Source organism: Protomyctophum parallelum (assembly GCF_964188405.1).
Source record: "Protomyctophum parallelum genome assembly, chromosome: 2".
Classification (NCBI taxonomy): Eukaryota; Metazoa; Chordata; class Actinopteri; order Myctophiformes; family Myctophidae; genus Protomyctophum; species Protomyctophum parallelum.
Window position 1 is genome coordinate 23150120 of NC_139699.1, and position 20465 is coordinate 23170584.

General features: G+C 42.8%; 1 protein-coding gene across 4 annotated transcripts; it reads right to left on the reverse strand.

Annotated features, from left to right (window-relative positions):
* On the reverse strand, positions 1-20233 carry LOC310879421 (uncharacterized protein). Of its 4 annotated transcripts, none has more exons than XR_014571008.1 (7): positions 20099-20233; positions 17455-18094; positions 15421-15496; positions 10805-10883; positions 7742-7862; positions 1372-5512; positions 1-1267 (listed from the first exon to the last, which is right to left on the reverse strand). XR_014571008.1 is itself a non-coding variant. In XM_083794097.1 (7 exons), the coding sequence occupies exons 2-7, from the start codon at positions 18052-18054 to the stop codon at positions 5105-5107; spliced, it is 1236 nt and encodes a 411-aa protein (XP_083650223.1). In that variant the 5' UTR covers positions 18055-18094; positions 20099-20233; the 3' UTR covers positions 1-5104. The 4 variants fall into 4 exon arrangements, 2 of the variants coding, with proteins under 2 accessions (XP_083650223.1, XP_083650222.1); XR_014571009.1 differs by having other exon boundaries at positions 1-385; positions 723-5512; XM_083794097.1 differs by having other exon boundaries at positions 1-5512; positions 17455-17884; positions 17933-18094.
* Positions 20234-20465: the final 232 nt, after the last annotated feature.

The following is a 20465-nucleotide window of genomic DNA, read 5'->3' on the forward strand; positions in this document are numbered from 1 at the left end:
GTGTTGTTTTTCATCGTTTTTGTTTTAAGTTTATTGGATAAACAAAACAACTGCCCTGGAAAAAAAGGAATGATGAAAAGTAAAGTAGAAAACTTCCTTTCAGAAAGCATACATCACATTTATTTATCAGTATAAAACGTCACAAAGGCCATCTTTTCTGAGGATAAATCATGAAAACAGAAATATATGTACACACAAGCAACCCCATCTCACGGAAATACGTCATGTACGGAATTGCAATACACGACTAGAAAACCCCCCAAATCCGACACTGGATTCCTCCCCTGAACTTGAGCCACGCATGGGAGACGCCACCGATGTCGTGTCTAGCGCTGCAAAGTTCGGTACAGCCCAGTGTTGTTTTTGGCAGCAAATTTTGATTTCACTTCATGAAATTGTCAATATAATTATAGTTTCTATTTAGTTCTCGTCAGTGAAAAAAGGTAGTCGACGAACACTTTTCATCTTAGTTTTAGTCGACGAAATCAACACTGGTAGAGCCGACTTAGCCCTCTCCGAGTTGTAACCGGATATGGACAGAATAGTAAATAATGTCAAACCAGCCTGAGCCAGCCCCAACCAGCCTGAACCAGCCCCAACCAGCCTGAGCCAGCCTGAACCAGCCACAGTGAAATAGCACTTCCATAGTAGTGTAAGCCACGCCTCTGTCGTTGCGGTCAAAACATAACAGTAGTATAGTGTCATATGTTTTCTAGTTGTACATATTTCCGTATTTCTGTGAGAGTTAAGCAGTGAGTTCAGGTTTTATATTGTATAGTACAGTGGTTCAGTACAGTGAGTTCAGGTTTTATATTGTATAGTACAGTGGTTCAGTACAGTGAGTTCAGGTTTTATATTGTATTGTATTTGTGGTTCCCAAACTTTTTCATGTCAACGACCCCCAAAATGATATTCTTTAGCCTGCGGACCCCCATTTGAAAATATATGCCAATATGCCCCTATAAGAGAAGATTTTTACGGCTTTAGCAGCGTAAAAATAGCATTTAGCATTTAGCATTTTTATTTGAAGGGCCCCCTTTTGACCTATGGTCCCCCATTTAATGGCATCTCTTTCTCTGAGACCACCATTTATATACTCGGAGTGTGCAGGTTGGTTCCATTTGTACACTCTGAGTTACAGACCCATAAGGGTCCATTTGGTTCTAAACTATCATTTAGCTGGGGGACTCCCTGGAACTCCCTCAAGGACCCCTGGGGGTCCCTGGACGCCACTTTGGGAACCACTGGTCTAGTAAAACCATGTATACTTGGCAGTGTTGTCACATGTATGCTGAAAACGGAAGATCTACAAACGCACAAGTTGCGATATGACACATGAGCTTGCAGAGCTGCTATTTGTTTTTGCAAAACACTGACGGACACGCTGCCAACTAAGTATAATTAAAAGAGCTCTTCGGCCATTTTCAATCACATCTTCATAGTATTGGTCCTCACTAATGCTTCGTTATGAGAGATCTGTACTCACTGTCTCAGAGCTGAGCTGTCGACTGTTCAGAAACAGTGTTGTTTTTGGCAGCAAAATTTTATTTTAGTTTTAGTCATAGTCTTTTGAATAGTTCTCATTTAGTTTTAGTCACACTTTAGTCACCTGGAATGTTTTCGTGTTGGTTTAGTTTTAGTCGACTAAATGTCAAGATTTTATTCGACTAAATCTACAGTTGATTTAGTCGAGTTTCACTTAAATAAACAAAATAGCCGATCTACAAGCCCACAGCGTGTCGCAGCGTGACGCGTTGTGAGCTTGTAGATCTGCTATTTTCAGCATGCAATCAAGTGTAAAATGACTTACACTGGATCTCTTATCCACTAGTCCCTTCCTAACATTTTAGTCTAGTTTTTATTTGTTGACGAAATCGTCAGTATATAGTCTAAGTTTTAGTCATAGTTTAGTTTTCATTTAGTTTCTATTTCGTTTTTGTCAGTGAAAAAAGGAAGTCGATGAACATTTTTCGTCATAGTATTAGTCAAAATGCTAGGAAACTAGCATTTTGAAATGAAGCCATATAGTTCTTCTGCATCAGTGAAACAGGAAAATCTTGAAATTACCACCAGGTGAACTCATGTCCACAGCCCTCCTCTGAGACACGGTGTGAATAGTCTGAAATCTTATTTATGAGCATTAGTGTGAGGCCAATTTATATAAGGCTAAAGCTGAATATGGGATAAGTGCTCCTTTTAATATTGGCCAGAGCTATGGGTTAATTAACAGGACGTGGCAGGCCATTTGCCATGTCTTATTGTCCCTTTTTTGTCACCGTAGCCAATTATGTCGCACGCGAGCGGGTGGAAAGGAACTGTCACTGTCGGGGCTCGTCTTCGTTCCCACTGTGAAGGGGCGGAGCACTAGTCGTTAAGACAATCTGATGTGTGATTCCCGCGAGGCATACAGATGGAATATGTGTCTTTGTATTTTCTACGGTGAAACCATATAATGCATGGTACCTGTACATGGTATCATCAGTATGAGGTAGAGGAATCCTTTTCAAAACGCCTAGATAAAAACAGCTCAATGAAGGATAACAGTCAGTGCGGTGCACGCTCCAAGTAGTCCAGTAATAATGTCATTTGACCTCAAACTAATTGCAAAAAAAACAAACTCAGCTGATTTTGCATCTTCAATATATCCTGAATAACAGAAAAAAGTTGCCCCCTATGAAACCCCCCTAGTTTGACATGTCACATGCTACGTACTTAAAGCATATGGAAATTTAGAAAAATATTGCCTTATTATTGTCAATGGTGACCATACTGTCATTTTCAACAATTCCAGGCAACTTTTGTTTCTGTTATTCAGGATATATTGAAGATGCAAAATCAGCTGAGTTTGTTTTTTTGCAATTAGTTTGAGGTTGATCCTGTATTCTCCATAGATTTCCTGTACTAAAGCTGCCCTTCCAAATTAACATGCATTTCATTTATATTGCCAACTACTGTGTGTGTGTGTATTGTTTTAAGAGCAAATGATTCATGCCATAATTCCCTTCTTAATTGCCCCCAGTCTTTTTCTTTTTTTGCAAGAAAACCATGTTTACTCAACCCGGCTGGCTTCATGTCCCGGGATAGAGCCACGGTGTCCCAGACTGGTGGATGAGACATTGTACGTGTTTGATCCATCCCGGTCTTATTCCATTTAGACCTGAGGCCGCTTCTGTGTCACCTTATAGCTTTTAACCAGTAGCGCGGCACCAAACGCTACGAGCTCGTAGATCTGCTATTTTTGAAAAATCCTGGCTACTTTTTTTAATGTGGCTCAAATCTTTGAATCTTCTTTCACTGTGAACTTTTTCACAGTGGGGGCTAGAACAACATGTTTTCATATAGGGCTCACGGCCAAATCGTCATCATCATAATACTATAATTCAGTCAATGTCTGTCTGAATGTCTGAGTGTCTCTCAGAAACATCGCCGTATCTCCTCACCGCCTGCACCAATCGCTCCCACTTTTCACACAGGCATTGACCATAATAATATGGAGGTCTTAACGAAGCCCTTTTTCCAATTTAACAAATTATAAATGAATTATTAATGCGGCCACAAGGGTGGGGGGCAATATCTCGGGTAAGGGCTAGTACATATAATTCTGGGATTCCTTAACATGAAATAGTTTGAGCACCACTGACAGAAACAGATTTCTTTTCAGGATTTAGAAGACATTATGTAGAATCTAGTTTCAGGTCTAAATGGGTTAATTCATTTTATTGACACCCGCCAGCACAAAGGCGGGAACTCCACCCACGCGGGTCAGCCCACATCAAACCAGTGCACCACACGTTAGCTGCAGAAAACAGATTTGTGTTTCTTTGAAAACATGCTATTTAAAGGCCAACAACAACCTTTAAACGTAAGGTGCGTTCAGACTCGGATGGTTAGAGCAGCGCGTTTGCATTCAAGTCAATTCAAAGACGAGAAGTTGCGCAACGGGCGCGGCACGACCTGGCGCAGCACAACGGGACGAACCGAGGCGAATATTTAAATTCAAGTCTGAACGCACCTTAAAGGGACACTTCACCCTTTTTGCAAAATAATATATGTTAATGACATTTAGAAGCTTTAGAATACTTCCCTGGGGGGTCTTTATGTGTGTAATGTGTGGTTTTAGCTATTTTAGATTGTAGCAGTGAGCCCAGTGTCTCTGATGTCATGGACACTGGTCTCACTACCTTCCTGGACTACAATTCCCATAATGCTTAGGTGCACTGCTCCTCGTTGTGGATAGGTGGAGGGCTGTCTTACAGAGACAACATGTAGTCCAGGAAGGAAGTGAGCCCAGTGTCCATGACATCAGAGACACTGGGCTCACTGCTACAATCTATAATATCTAAAACCACATATTACACACATAAAGACCCCCAGGAAAGTGTTCTAAAGCTTCTAAACGTCATTAACATATATTTTTTTGCAAAAAGGGTGAAGTGTCCCTTTAAGATTCGGCACTGTAGGAGCTTTTCATGGGGGGGGGGGGCACGTATTGTGCTGACAAGCCTCCATGCTAGTCGAGGCTGTACTCTGATAACCCTACGTCCTACACACACCACCCCAGCAGTCTGTACGTATTATACAGAGCCACGACCTAACCCTGTCCACAGAAAGCATTTTTTTAGCGGAGGGGCACTTTGGATATCATGAGTGCTTCGTACTAAGCGCTCCGAGTGTCAATTGACTCCCTCAACGTTCAAACCTATCAATCATTGCTGTACTCAAACGTTGTGTCATTTGCACAAATAGCCTAGCTGAAATAACGGTAAACGATACAAAGGATTTCTCGTGCAGTAGTTGTAACGGTTCAAAATCAGGTCATAAATGGCCGTGTTGTCGGACACGACCAGGAGGATCAAAAGTGACAAAGTTCAGTGGTGTGCTCCTCTCCAAAACATTAGCTTGAAACGTCCGGGCCGCTTGGCCAAAACAAAATCGCCGTCAGAGCGATGAAACGCTCCAGCGCGTCTCTACCATATAGAACTGCATGTCAGAAAGGGTTTAGCCGCTGTCAAGACTCAAGAAACGCTTTCTGTGAACGCTGCCCCTAAATCCGCAATCACCACCACCCCAGCAGTCTAGCAGTAGTTATTACAAACCACTTCTCTCACAAGGTGCCGTCATCTCCCACAGTTCTAGGGCCAATGATGCTCTCTTTAGCCTGCAGGAGTCTCTGAAGGCAGGGGGAGCTGATCTTGAAGGGCACGGCTCTGCGTCCGTGAGGCGGGTTGGACTTTGGGCCGTTCTGTAAGTCAGTGCTGGAAGAGACGACGTTGTCCTGCATCGCTTGGGGGAGGAGGACGCCGCGGCTTGGGTGAAGCGTAGCGGCAGCAGCAGGAGTGGTCCTGGCCGACGGGAGCTCTGATGTTTTGAGGGAGCATGTGGGCGAGGTGTGAACCCCTCGGATCTGAGCGGCTGAGAAGGAACCGGGCACGGGGCCGCCCGCCGTCGATCCGGAGGCCACCGGACGCGCAGACGAAGGAGACGACGATGACTGGTTTGCAGTCGTATGGTACTATACAGGAGAGAAAGGAAGATCAGTATTATTATTATTACACTTATCAATGTAGGCATTCTCATTCAGAATGGCCGACGAGAACATTTACTTTGTTATTTCTTAGTTTTTGTTTTTAAGCGATGCTCTGATAATCGTCCACCGATCGGTGAACGGCCGTGTCGTTGATATTCACTCTGATCGGTGATCGGCAATTTACCCTATCTGGAGAAACCGATCTTTTACACCATTTAACTCAACCCCCGCCAGCAGGGGGCGCTGATAGTTCTGCAACCGCCACCGTTCACCACCATTCTATTTGGCTGTAGAAGAAGATTCCTCCTCCTCTACCGAGAACAACAATGGTGAAGGTGGTCGCGTCGATCGGATTATTCACTCGCTAAGAGTCTTTAGAAGCATTCATATTTTAGAAGAGCTATTGAGCCACTAAACACAGTCGCTTTATTTATCCAGCGCGATTTGAAATGGAATACTCTTAAAGTGGAAGCAATCGAGTACAGAGCTGCCGCTCGAGGGGAGCTTTGATTATCGGTGAGCCAACGTTATAGTTTTATCATTAAATAGAGCGCTAATTAACACGTTAAAGGCGTCGTTGGCGGTGCGAGTCCTTAGGGATGAGTTAAGTGGTATGAATGTCAATCAGATATAGTATAATATCATTTTTCATCTTTGTGACAGGCCTAAACATTCTCCCCTTCCTTCACACACACAGGAACAGTTTTGACGTGGGTTTTGACATAATAATTTTGGAAATATTCAAATTTTCCCCAAGATCGGTATCGGCCCAATCTTGATAAAAACAATCGGTGATCGGGATCGGTCCCAAAAATCCTGATCAGGGCATCCATATTTGTTTTACTATTGCTATTGCTGCTATAAGGCTGTGTTGAGTAACAAAAAGCAATGAAAGGTAAAGTTTACAGTATATATGTCCTCGGAACGAGTCAGATACTGTATAATATCTTGTCACACTTGTTCTCATGTTTTTGTTTTGTAGACTTGTTTTTCTCGACCACAATTGTTAAGAATGTGATTGAGATTGCAGGTTATTTTTAGACGGATGCTGGCTTCAACGTTTACCTGGTAAGCCTGTTCTCCCTCGCACTGTCATTATTGACATGTTTTAATAACTAGAGTTCTGCTTATTCCACATTATTTATTTTTTTAATGTTTTTTTTATCCCATGATTTTGTAACCCAGTGTCAATTATCTAATGTAATCCTGGGCGCTACACTTCCTCTGCCAACCTGGGGGGGCAGCGGACTGACCTCATGCTTCCTTCTATGCATGAGGAGTCCAAGCTGCTTCTTTTCACCTGACAGGGGAGAGTTTCCCCGGCCGGACCTAGCGTGTGGAAGGAACATGTTATTCCAACCAGTTCCTTTCCCCTCCATCAGGTGCCCCGGCTGGCCAGGGGGAGGTAGTTTAGAGACCAGGATTACTGCATGTTTTATGAGGTAACAGCACTACCGACTGTGCCACCGTGACTCAATCTCACATTATAAGGCCTGACTCACACCTTCACAACAGATTGATGTATAGCTGATGCATGAGACTTATTGACTGATGCAAGCTCGCAATTCATTTCCAATGGGAGTCACATGGTTTGACACAACACTTTTGTTATATGAGGGGGAGGGGGGCAGTCGAAACACAGCCGAAAGCCGTACAACAAAAATGTTGTGTCAAACCATGTGACTTCCATTGGAAATGCATTGGGAGCTTGCATCAGTAAACAAGTCTCGTACATCTAGCATGCATCAATGTTGTATGCTAGATCGAAAGGTGTGAGTCAGGCCTAGTCACTCTGGATAGGAGTGTCTCATAAATGCCTAAATTGAAATGGTAAAACATTGATGTTGCTTTCCAAAATGACCTACAGTAATTAGATTTGGAGCTGTACTTCTTTGGTTTTTGTTTCGAACTGAATTCTGTGGGAATAACAGTTCTAACAAGACAATGGAGCTACCAACAGAGGTTGGCAAAAAGAGGACATAATTTAGTGACATTGTTCCAATTTCAATTCCAGTTTTTTTTACAATGATGCAGAAAATATAAACGTAACAATTTGTGGAAGTAATTAAAACATGAAATGAAGCAAATACAGGACACATTATAGGAAATCAAACTATGTTCTCGGTTTGTCTTTGAATGACTGACCACCTGGTCGTTTGGTAGGATAATTCACCCTTAAACTGGTGTGATGACTTTTTTTTCCACGTTTTTCACCTTTTGCCTCTTAGCTGGAGTGACGTGGTCCGTGTGCTGCTGCTCTGCCCTGCGTTTCACGTCAGGGAACCAGCTGTGAAGCATGGCTTCCATTTTCAGAACAATGTTCAGAAAACGCTCCCTAGAAGACATCAAGAACACGGGGGTGGGGTGGGGTGGGGGGGGGTGATGTAACCGCTCTACTCTAAACAACATCTTAATGGCAGATTAACAGAGCAGAACGGCATTCAGATGTTACATAAACCTTTAAACGCCACTGTGTCAACACCATGATCACTCCTCTGCTGTAATCTGATAGGTGGAGACAGACAACGTGACTAACAATGATTAAATACATCAAATGGTAGAATTGTGTGTGTGTGTGTGTGTGTGTGTGTGTGTGTGTGTGTGTGTGTGTGTGTGTGTGTGTGTGTGTGTGTGTGTGTGTGTGTGTGTGTGTGTGTGTGTGTGCGTGTGCGTGTGCGCGTGCATGCGTGCATGCATGCATGCGTGACTATACTTTGAGAGGGCAACACGTCCCCACAAGTAGTATAATTCTATAAATGGACATTATGCAGACCATGTTTCCTCACAAGATAAATTGTTGTCTTATGGTTAATAGACTTTATAGCTGTCTGCCCTGGTGAAGGTCTAAGCGACTGAAATGTTGACCCAATAAAAGCAACATTTGTTTTGGAAAGTGTCTGACAGTGTCTGACAGTCAGACGTTTTACTGTTAGGCTATAACTATTAGGAAAATCTTCAGCTTGCGTTTTTAGGATTAAACATTTAAGGTCAGCTTTAGGAGTTATAGTTATGCCTGATTTATACTTTTAATAGCTGTTGAGCACAGAAAATAGCACACCTACAACAAGCTCACGATGATGCTATAGTGTGTGTGTGTGTGTGTGTGTGTGTGTGTGTGTGTGTGTGTGTGTGTGTGTGTGTGCGCATGCTGTCTGTGATGTTATCTGCGCTCACATTCTCCGTCGACGGACCACATGATGCCTATTGAGAAGGACATGCAGCAGAGCGTGCTCAGTTCCACATGAGAAATGTGACTACAGTGAACACACACGCTCTCCTCTCACACATGCCAACGTCACACACGTAAACACACATGCTCCAGCACACACGTGTCGCGGAGGGGGGGGGAGGGGGAGGAGCTGCTGGGAGGCCTCTGTTCATTCATTGGTCTATAAATAGCCCAGTAAGCTCTGTAGCGGCTGTGTAGTGAGTGACCTGCTGTATTTTTTTCTTTTTTCAAACCGTTTCTAATCCTCCCCCCTCCTCTGACGCCATGGAGTTACGGCTACACCTCCTTACGCCTCAGTTATAAAACTCCCACCGCACCGTGCTGTCGCTTCAACTCTCTCGCCCACCACAGCGAATCTAAGCTGACAACATGCACGTTGGAGTCAAGCGACACCGCCACGTTTATCTAAATTAATACATGAAAGACTGATTCATGGTGTGCTTAACACTAGTTGCGCAACGATTCCGATAATAGCCGTTCTACGATAAACGTGTAGTTTTTGGCACGCAACAAAGAGAGAGTATAAATCAGTGTGTTTTCACCTGCTGCATAGCTCTGGTCCATAGATCTAATGCCGTTGCATTTAGAGCTATCTTAACGATGACTTCCGGGGATCACATAAATGCAGACCAGCCTCTCGTCTTTAGCGTAAATACAAAGAACGTTTTTGCTACTCATCAAAACAAAGGCGGGTTGTGTCATTAGAAAGCCTACGTTCCTTAGTGGAAGCACTCTGAGCCCCCCACCACATGTATAAAAGGTTATTTTTGGCCAGAAAAGGATATTTTTTCACTGGAGGAAAAGTATTCTCTATGAAGGTTTTCTCTTGGCAATATCGGTAGAGGGCGCAGTGAAGTAACTAAAAGTATTTTTTTCCGGTGGGAAAACAAAATAACAAATCCCTTTCTGGCCAAAAAGTACCTTTTATACGTGTGGTGGGGGGCTCAGAGTGCTTCCACTAAGGAAAGTAGGCTTTTAAGCAACAATGTAATTTCAGTCAGTGCTGCAGTGAGTCCTAATTTGTTACCAGAACAGATCAATAGCAGACAAGAGCTCCTCCACAGATGAATGCATGTCATAATAAGTTGCATTAACAATGAACAACATCTAGTCATTTGCTTAGAGACTATACATTACTATAGTATGACTTGCAGGCTGATCAGTAGGCCTATTGTATTTAGGTAACTTTATATTAACCCCTTAAGATAAGAATACATAATAATCTATACATAATAATTAAGTATAAGGGCAAACTTTAAGGAGTTCAAATATGGGAAGTGTCCCTTTATTCTTTAGATTTGTGAAGGGCTTTTTCTGAGCCATTTATTTTAAACACAGAAAGAGTAGGGAGTGACATGCAGCAAATGACCCGGCCAGCTGGGAATTGAACCCATCATGGTCAGGCATGTGGTACGTCGCCCCGGGGGCATTATGTCAATAGAACTTGTTTTCCACTATGCTGGTTATGTTACCCTAACCCCTTTCCCTCTATGATGATGATTTCCTGTTTTTTTGGCTATAGAAATGTATATCCGTACGTCTCTAAATGTTATGATGAATTTAACATGGTGGGCCCTCTTGTAAACAAGTGTAGTGCTTTATTAGGTCGTCCACTCACAGTTAATAACAGTCTTTTGTATTGAGTTGTGCTTGAAATGTACTGTAATTCTGCAAACTGTTAATAGATACTTCAATCAATCAATCAATCACGACAACTGCCATCTTTTGTGGTGAAAGTAATTTGTCTTTCCAAATACATTAAAATAAATACCAGTATTTATTTATTCCATGTTTGTTTCATTCAGGTGGAGTTATTTAAATATGACCAGTGACCACCAAAAATATATAGTTAATTTGTTTTCTTATCAGGTCCTTGGGCTGAGCGGGCCGGCACCTAGACACGTACGACGGTAATAGTCTTATCTGTTCTGATCAATCTGACACGCATCAAAGAGAACATACAATAAAAGAGTGTACAGTGGAATAAATAAAAAAACGATAGATGGACAAATAAGAAAGTAAAGGGTTGGTGTAGGTTAGATTTTTACCCCATGACTGGCTTCTGAAGGACCCCCATTATTCTCTGGATTCGGTCCATCGCAACACTCTCCTGGAAGCCACTGAGACCTGTGGGATTGGAACAGAGCTGCAGTGACCAGTGTTGTTTTTGGCAGAGAATTTCTATTTTAGTTTCAGTCGTTAGTCTCTTGAATAGTTTTCATTTAGTTTTAGTCACATTTTAGTCACCCGGAATGTTTTAGTGTTAGTCTAGTTTAAGTAAACTAAATGTCATTTTAGTCGACTATAATGTCGCAAAAAAACGCTCGCTCTGAAAGAATATATATTTAAAGATTTGCGTCACATTTTCACGATTTAAGAAAAATAGCAGATCTACAAGCTCGCTATGAGCTTGCAGATCTTCTATATTTCAATAGCTAATGTAGGCTACAACAAAATGCTTAAAACACCAAAAGGGGTTCCCGTCCAGAATGGGTTTAAAGCAGAGGCACCCCACCCAGCAGATCCAACCCTGCTAACATTACTAAGTGTGCTAACAAGAAAACCCTCCTCACAGTGGAAAACCGAACCCTTAATTTAATACTCACCACACAACGCTGATGCTTGCCAAAAAGCTCTGTTCTTTTCGGCAAGTGACACTGTTGTGCTACAGAGCCATAAATTAGGGTTGAAACTGTCATGAACTGTGTGCTTTTATTGTGTAGTTATGTTCCTACTGTTTCCTGTCTAATCTATTTGTTACTACCGGTCTTGTCTCTACCCTGATTGCTAACTTGAGTCCACCTGTTAAGTTCTCAGCCAATCATGTGGTGTTTGTAGTTATTGTTTCAGTATTTCCTTGCTAGATTATAAATTATTGTTATGTTGTGTTCTCGCCTGTGTATGTCCTGTTCGTTGCTAATAGATACTGGACTTGACCTGCTTGCCTGCTTGTTCTGCTTTTGGGTCCTCATCTGACACGCACCGTGACAGAAACAGGCGATGGTGGTTGATAAACCAGTCCCTGTTTTTACAACGTAACTTCACACATTCCATGTTCTCATACTGTACATACAGTATGTTGCACTGTGTAAAATCCACTTCACAAAAGTGACAGCTGGTGTGTAGATGAAAGGCTATTCTTACAGTATGCTGAAAGCACATTGAATGATGCTCGCCTCTTTTGAAGCTTGTTTTGTGTTTGATGATATTCCTCCAGGTTGTTGCACAACATCTACATTAACAGAGACCTTTATATAACTCTTTGATTACTAATGGAGGTGAAGAAATTATTTAGAACTGAAATGTATCTTACAATTACAATTTAGGCATTTGGCATCCAGAGTATCCAGAGTAATCCAGAGTGATCTTGCGATCTTAAGAGCGCAATGCCCGTTTGGGGCAAGGACACGTTTTGGAGTGAGCCGGTTCTATAGAGCCGCTCAGCTGACAGTGTTGTTTTCGTCGACTAAAACTAGGACGAAAAATGTTCGTCAACCTTTTTCCACTGACGAAAACTACATGGAAACTAAATGAAAACTAAGACTAAATATATATATATATATATATATATAAATAAATAAAAACTAGACTAAAATGTTAGGAAGGGACTAGTGGAGAAGAGATCCAGTATAAATCATTTTACCATTGGTGGCATGCTGAAAATAGCAGATCTACAAGCTCACAACGTGTCGCAGTAGATTGGCTATTTTCAGCATATGTAAAATCAGTCATTACGACGGCATCAAGGCCTGACAAAATGCATTTTAGTTGACTAAATCAACTGTATATTTAGTCGACTAAAACTAGACTAACTCCAAAACATTCCAGGTGACTAAACTAGATGAAAACTATTCAAGAGATCAAAATTTGCTGTCAAAAACAACACTGTCATCCGATGAGGATTCACACATGACACGACACTGCACTTTCCTTGGATCCTGAGCATTACACTAGGGAATGCACCCATATGGAAATGATTGGTCGATACCGATAAAATATCAATTTAGCCAATAGCCGATACTGATACAGATACAGTATATGTTTATTTAGTTGTTGCTGTTTTTATTTCCCCCTTTTGTGCCAGGGAAACAAATAGATCTCAATCTCAAAATCTACAGCTTGATATAGGCTGCAGGTAACCAACATACCAACATAGAATCTACAGCTTGGTATAGGCTGCAGATACCAATGGTGTTGCAGATCACTACAATCACTTCAAAACACCCATCAAGTAGGAAACCCATGGACACTTGTTGAGATATGCGAAGGGCAGTCAGAGAGAGTCAGAGATTCATGGAATTATATATAGAGATATCTTTGTCCTTTTGTCCACGACGTGTCTGATTCATGTAACAGAAACAGGAGGACATCCAAAGACATATTATCCTCTGCTTGGTGCATCGTAGCGTACCATGGTGGACGGACACCGTCTATCTTTAGTGTACTGTTTGATAACGGTACAGCATCGTAGTGTACCATGGTGGACAGACACCGTCTATCTTTAGCGTACTGTTACTGTTCGATAACGGTACAGCATCGTATAGTGTACCATGGTGGACAGACACCGTCTATCTTTAGCATACTGTTACTGTATGATAACCAGCTCAGTGGCCTTGTGGTTAGTGTACGCCCTGAGACTGGGAGGTCGGGGTTCAATCCCCGGCCAGGTCATACCTGGGCCATACCTGGCTATTTTTGTCCAAAAGTGCCCTCTTTTTCATCCCCTGCCCCTCTAACACTCTCTGAACGTCCCTGCCTGCATGTGTGCACCAGTGCAGTATGTGAGCATTTACTATGCTTTACAGACACACTGACTGGTTCTCCAAGTGGGGTCCTCCGGAAACCCCCCCCCCCCCCCCCCCCCACCAAGGGGTTTTCAGGGGGGGGGGGGGGGGGTCCCCAGGGTCCCCAGCAAATTGGTTTAACCACAGACCTTGAATCTTGAAAGATTTTGCGAAATCTTGAAAACCATTTAGACAAATTATTCTTTTTACGGGGGTCCCTGCAGGGGTCTGCAGCCAAATACAAATACATGTGTGGTGCTTGGCATGTGACAATGTTTGAGAACTTTTACCATAGTAAAGACAACTCTAAGACAATGGGCTGGATTTTGAAGGTCCGTTTTACAATGGGGTAATACATACATTGCCCTCGCTCTGCGCACAATCGTATTATGAAAGGCATATTGGCCCGTGTTGAACGCACACACATATGGCATACGGCGTTCCTGAATATTTTAGCATTGTGGGAGTGTCCATATGTTAATTATTTTCGCTTTGCGCAATTTGCTATTAAGCCCCTTGACCTAAAAACACTTAGCGCATAACGATTAGACGTAGGTCTGACCACCTCATAAATGCACTTGAGCTGAACTCTGCTGGAGTGTTGCCATGTCTGTTTATTATAAGCGGCTTCTTTTTCTGTAAAGTTGCTTGTATAAATATTGGTAGTACTAGTTGTGGTTACTTTTCTTGTTTCTAAAGTGGTTATTTGGGCTTTTCTCCTAATGTTGTTTAAACCAGTGATCCTCACACAGCACATTCCCATGTCAAGGATCCCCAGATGAATGCATTTGCCCAACTAAGGACGGCTAATCCAAAAATTAAATAAAAAAAATCCAAGATTACTTTTGAAAATAGCAGATCTACCAGCTCACAATGCATCACATTCATTCATTAAAACTATGTAGTCTGACTGCAGGGGGATATATAATGATCATTATAACAATGTGCAAGAACATATTTAAAAAGAAGGAAGAACTTTATATTTGTGGACAATCAAAATATGTTTTTTTATTTTAATGTGGTGTCATTAAAATTAATCTGGATATGGCAGACTCACTATCTAGAAATAAAAACATGGCACTTCATTTAAAATATACAGACCCCTGTTATATGTGCTTCTTTTGGGATTCTTTTTATAGACCTATTTACTTGTTTCTATGAGACATGGCAACAGCGCTCTTTTTGCGTCTTTTTTTTGTAAAATGTTGAGATTAGAAACGGCCATAATTCTTTCATTTCTCAACCTTTAAAAAAAATAAAAACATCTCCATAATCCTTGGGAAGTTTGCTTTCATACGCTGTATCACACCCAATTCAAGTCTTCTTCAATAAAATGCTACGAGCGAAGACCATATACCATCGGGGCCACAGGCACAGCATTAAGCAGCACCCATTCAACTCATTCCTTCATCGTGACTTGAATGAAATAAAATATAATAAACGTTATTTTACTGGTGTTTTTCAATGGAAACAAATTATTTTGAGGCATAAAGGTGACAGCATGCAGTGCAATAGGAATAATTAACCCAAATGTGACAAAGTCATGTCATGTCTTCTATGGTGCCAGCATGAAGAAATGTAATACCACGATCCCCAAAGTGCGCATTCCGTATGTGACATCAGCTGACTGGTAAAGAGAATAGCAAGGACATGTTGATTGGGTACGTCTCAAACACTCCTTAAACACTCCCATGACTAATTCAAGGCCGTTTTGCGCAATCCACGGGGTGTCGAAAGCGCTTCTTAACATGCCCAAAATTGCAATATGACAATCTACACGCCCCCAGCTCTAAAAAATATTTATATGATATGTAATATTATTGGAACTGGATAATCGACCTGATATTATATCTAAGAGTTGGGATTGGAGTGAGACTTACGTTGAGAATACCTCCCAGAGCGAAGGCCTTGCAGGATGGAGGACAGAGGCTGGATGTAGCACTGCAGCTCCGTGCACTGTAAGGAGAACAGAACACAACGCTATAATAACATTCAAATAAGCCATTTAAATATCCCCAAACCACAGCACAGCATTACTTATGTTAAGCACTAAGAACTACAGTAGTACCTTGATGTCTAAGTCACATAATCCCAACATGTCTTAGCTGAACAGTGAACTGTATATCAACTGAGGACAGAAATAGTAAAGAGATGATAAGACCATTGACCTTGGTCTGCTCATTATTTCCCCCTCTACGCAAAAATCTCTTCACCGAAAGTAGCTGATCTACAAGCTCACAACATGTCACACTGCTTGGCATTGTGAGCTTGTCCATTTGTGTTGGCCCCTAGAATAGGGATACTGGGGTTTATGTTAAGGTGTTTTGCTAATATGGAATTTCAATTTTGCCATTATGTGAAATATTCATGAGCCCTTCGAAAGAAATCTAAAGCCAACACAAAGTCAACACATTGACTCTGTACAGTCGTATGTCAATAGCCGTATGTCAACAGCCATATGTCAACACAGCAGTATGTCAACAGCCGTATGTCAACAGCCATATGTCAACAGCCATATGTCAACACAGCAGTATGTCAACAGCCGTATGTCAACAGCCGTATGTCAACACAGCCGTATGTCAACAGTCGTATGTCAACAGTCGTATGTCAACAGCCGTATGTCAACAGCCGTATGTCAACAGCCGTATGTCAACAGCCATATGTCAACAGCCGTATGTCAACAGCCGTATGTCAACAGCCGTATGTCAACACAGCCGTATGTCAACAGCCGTATGTCAACAGCCGTATGTCAACAGCCGTATGTCAACACAGCCGTATGTCAACAGCCGTATGTCAACAGCCGTATGTCAACAGCCATATGTCAACAGCCATATGTCAACAGCCATATGTCAACAGCCGTATGTCAACAGCTATATGTCAACAGCCATATGTCAACACAGCCGTATGTCAACAGCTGTATGTCAACATTCGTATGTCAACACAGCCGTATGTCAACAGCCGTATGTCAACAGCCATATGTCAACACAGCCGTATGTCATCAGCCCTATATGTCAACAGCCGTATGTCAACAGCCGTATGTCATCAGCCCTATATGTCAACAGCCGTATGTCAACAGCCGTATGTCATCAGCCCTATATGTCAACAGCCGTATGTCAACAGCCGTATGTCATCAGCCCTATATGTCAACAGCCGTATGTCAACAGCCGTATGTCATCAGCCCTATATGTCAACAGCCGTATGTCAACAGCCGTATGTCATCAGCCCTATATGTCAACAGACGTATGTCAACAGCCGTATGTCAACAGCCGTATGTCATCAGCCCTATATGTCAACACAGCCGTATGTCAACAGCCGTATGTCAACAGCCCGATATATGTCAACAGCCGTATGTCAACAGCCGTATGTCATCAGCCCTATATGTCAACAGCCGTATGTCAACAGCCGTATGTCAACAGCCATATGTCAACAGCCGTATGTCAACAGCCGTATGTCAACAGCAGTATGTCAACAGCAGTATGTCAACACAGTCGTATGTCAACAGTCGTATGTCAACAGTCGTATGTCAACAGTCGTATGTCAACACAGTCGTATGTCAAAACAGCCGTATGTCAACAGTCGTATGTCAACACAGCCGTATGTCAACAGTCGTATGTATGTGTGTGTGTGTGTGTGTGTGTGTGTGTGCGTGCCTGCCTGCCTGCCTGCCTGCCTGCGTGCGTGCGTGCGTGCGTGCGTGCGTGCAAGTGTGTGTGTGCCTGCAGTGACAACAGTGACACTTGGTGGTTAACAAACGCTATTTCTGTGCTCAGACAATACAGACGGTATGACGGACGGACGGACACACAGGGACAGACTCACAGACACATGTTGCGCATGTCTATAGGAGTGGCCAGCACCACTCAAATGGTGACAAGGGAAAGGGATGCATTGTAAGAGGACGGCGCGAGTCTCACCTTCCGTGAAAACAGTTCCTTATCGGTGTCCTCTGACCGAGACGTTTCACAGTGTCCGGGGCCGAGCAATCGCTTCCTCATCTCAAGAGGCTTCCCAATAACTCCCGAGGTGCTCCTCAAGGCCCTCGAAGGTATCTGCTGACCAACACGGGTCGTAATATATCCCTGGACTGGACTGGCCCAGAAGTTCTGTTTGGAGACGGGGGAGGAACTACAGTCTGACGAGTCGTCGGTGCTGCCATTATTATTACTGCATTGACTCTGAAGCCTGCAGTGCTGGTGGCCATCTTTAGAGTCACTGTCATCATCACCGCTCTTCTTGTCAACAGATCCAGTAGAGCGGACGACGCGGTTTCTTGGAGGATCTCGTAAACACGTGGTAGATGTTGGCGGAGGCTGTGCATCTGGACATCGTCGACGAGGGCTCGACCTGTCTGGACCGTCTGTGTCGTCGTCTGGATGTCCAGGAGGGCTCGACCTGTCTGGACCGTCTGTGACGTCGTCTGGATGTCCAGGAGGGCTCGACCTGTCTGGACTGTCGGTGTCGTCCTCGTCGCTGGCGAGCCAGTCAATGGAGTAATCCGAGTCCGACGCTGACATCCTTCACGTTGTCCCTTAGCCAGCACACTGCCTCACGCACCTGCAACGTTTAAGCACACAGGCTGAGCAAGAGTTTGCCATGAATGTAATAATGAAAATGTCAATAACTACAATAATAATGATAATGTAATAATAATATAATAAATATTATTATTATTATTATAAAGATGAGTTGACTTGTGAGCTCATTAAAAAAAGACATTCCAGACATTCCAGGCCATGTAAAACTAGGCTACTCCAGTCCACTATAGGCCTACACAGACTATTCCAATCCAGTCTAGAACCCAGGGACGTGCACACATAGACATCAAAGGGGGGCTTCAGCCCCTGCCCTTTTGACCGTCTGTAAATCAACTGTCCTTTCCAGACCACGAATGTAGCATTTACTACATGGTGAAATAAATGCAAATGCCTTCCTCTCCTTTCCATGCCATACCGGAAGGCAGCGTTGAGGAGAATTGCTTTTTTCCGAAGTCTCCTAAACTTGAACACAGTATTTTGCGTTGAACAAATTTGTTCAAGAAATAAATTAATACATGTCGTTACACCTGCATCTCCACTAGCTAAAGAGTGCTGGGTTGCGCCCTGAAAATAGCTGATCTACAAGCTCTCAACGCGTTGCGCGTTTTGAGCCTTGTAGATCTGCTATTTTCGAATGTTTTGTCCAAAAGTGCCCTCTTATGGGATTTCAGCCCCTGCCCCTCTATAACACTCACTGCACACCCCTGCTAGAACCACACATGTAGCCTATAGGCCTACACAGACTGCTCCAATCCACACCAGGAACACAGAACATAATGATTTACAGCCAAAACCTCAATCATTATTTCTGTTTTATCATGTTCCACTGATTATGATGAATTCCCGTTCTGTTCTTTGGCTTTAAGTTTATAGAAGTGTATATTTGTACGTATCTAAATGTTTTGATGAATTGAACAAGGTGGACCCTCTTGTAAACAAGTGCATTGCTTTATTGAGTCGTCCACTCACAGTTAACATGCAGTCTTTGTATTGAGTTGTGCTTTAATTGTACTGTAATTGTACTATTAATATACATTTCAATCAATCATTTAACTAAACACCTAAACAACCAGGGTCAAGACTTATAGCCTATATAGACTACTGTAACTGATGAATTGAAATTGTATAAATGCTTAATCATGGTTCGTTGTGCTTTCGTTTCAAATGTACCCATTCTAGTGTAAAGTAAAATATTTTTCAAGTCGTACTGTATAGGTATTGCATGTCTGTTCTCTCGTTTTAAAGATATTTAAATTACAACAGACTAGCCAAAAATTAATTCCATAGTGCACTGAAACAAATTCCAATCAACTCTGTTGACATGGCAATAAAGTCTTGAATCTTGAATCTTGAATCTTAAATAACCCCGGGCGCGCGCACGCGCGCACACACACACACACACACACACACACACACACACGCACACACCATGCAGTAGGCTACGGAAGAGGCAGCTCTATTATGTAACAACGAAAATGCTTTCACACACAATACGCGTACGTGACAAATACGGTATTTACGTGGATTATATCAAAGGAATCAATATAACACCGATTTAGGTTTAACAGACACTGTTTGATACAATTTAATTAACGTCATTTGATTTCATACAGTGCTGCAGAGCTTGATCAGACAAGCAAAGGATATGAGTCATTATTCTCTTATCAAATCTCACTCTTATTACGCAAACTTTGCGTAAGAATAATTTGCGTAATGTTAGATTAGGTAGAAATGGACCTGCGGTCACAGGCTACGGGACGGACCAGGTCCATTCTATTCCAGGACACACTTTCAAAAGGTAATAATCTATCAGTTCTTCTGACTCGATCGAGTCGCGGTATAGCCTACCGTATACCGGACGGGTTCTCCTCGCATCAAGGTGTCTGTGTGTGTGTGTGTGTGTGTGTGTGTGTGTGTGTGTGTGTGTGTGTGTGTGTGTGTGTGTGAGAGTGTGAGAGAGAGAGAGAGAGAGAGAGAGAGAGAGAGAGAGAGAGAGAGAGAGAGAGAGAGCCTGTATACTTACCCTTAAAGGTCCATTTGGTTCCATTACAGTCTCTCTGAGTTCAAAACAGTGAGTTCTTCTCTATTGTGTGCAGCAGGCTGCTGCTGCTGCTGCCATCTCTCTCTCTCTCTCTCTCTCTCTCTCTCTCTCTCTCTCCTCAGTGGATCAGTCAGCACTTACCGGCAGCGAACAACGGTGTGAAGTCAGGACATACACTCACTGTGCGTGTGTGTGTGTGTGTGTGTGTGTGTGTGTGTGTGTGTGTGTGTGTGTGTGTGTGTGTGCGCGCGCGCGCGCGCGTCACCACGCAGCCCGTGCAGCCGCTCCTAGAGCAACGTGTCTGCAGAGGGGGCGGGGCTGAGAGCAAGCAGAGCGCTCCGATTTGTGT

What these genes read in the sequence shown, in the direction of transcription:
- LOC310879421 (XM_083794096.1), bottom strand. Translation starts at nt 18,054, where the DNA reads ATGTCAGCGTCGGACTCGGATTACTCCATTGACTGGCTCGCCAGCGAC. An exon ending in AGGAACTGTTTTCACGGAAG is followed by an intron (nt 15,497 to 17,454) that starts GTGAGACTCGCG and finishes TTCTCCTTACAG; the next exon opens with TGCACGGAGCTGCAGTGCTA. An exon ending in CTTCAGAAGCCAGTCATGGG is followed by an intron (nt 7,863 to 10,804) that starts GTAAAAATCTAA and finishes GATGTCTTCTAG; the next exon opens with GGAGCGTTTTCTGAACATTG.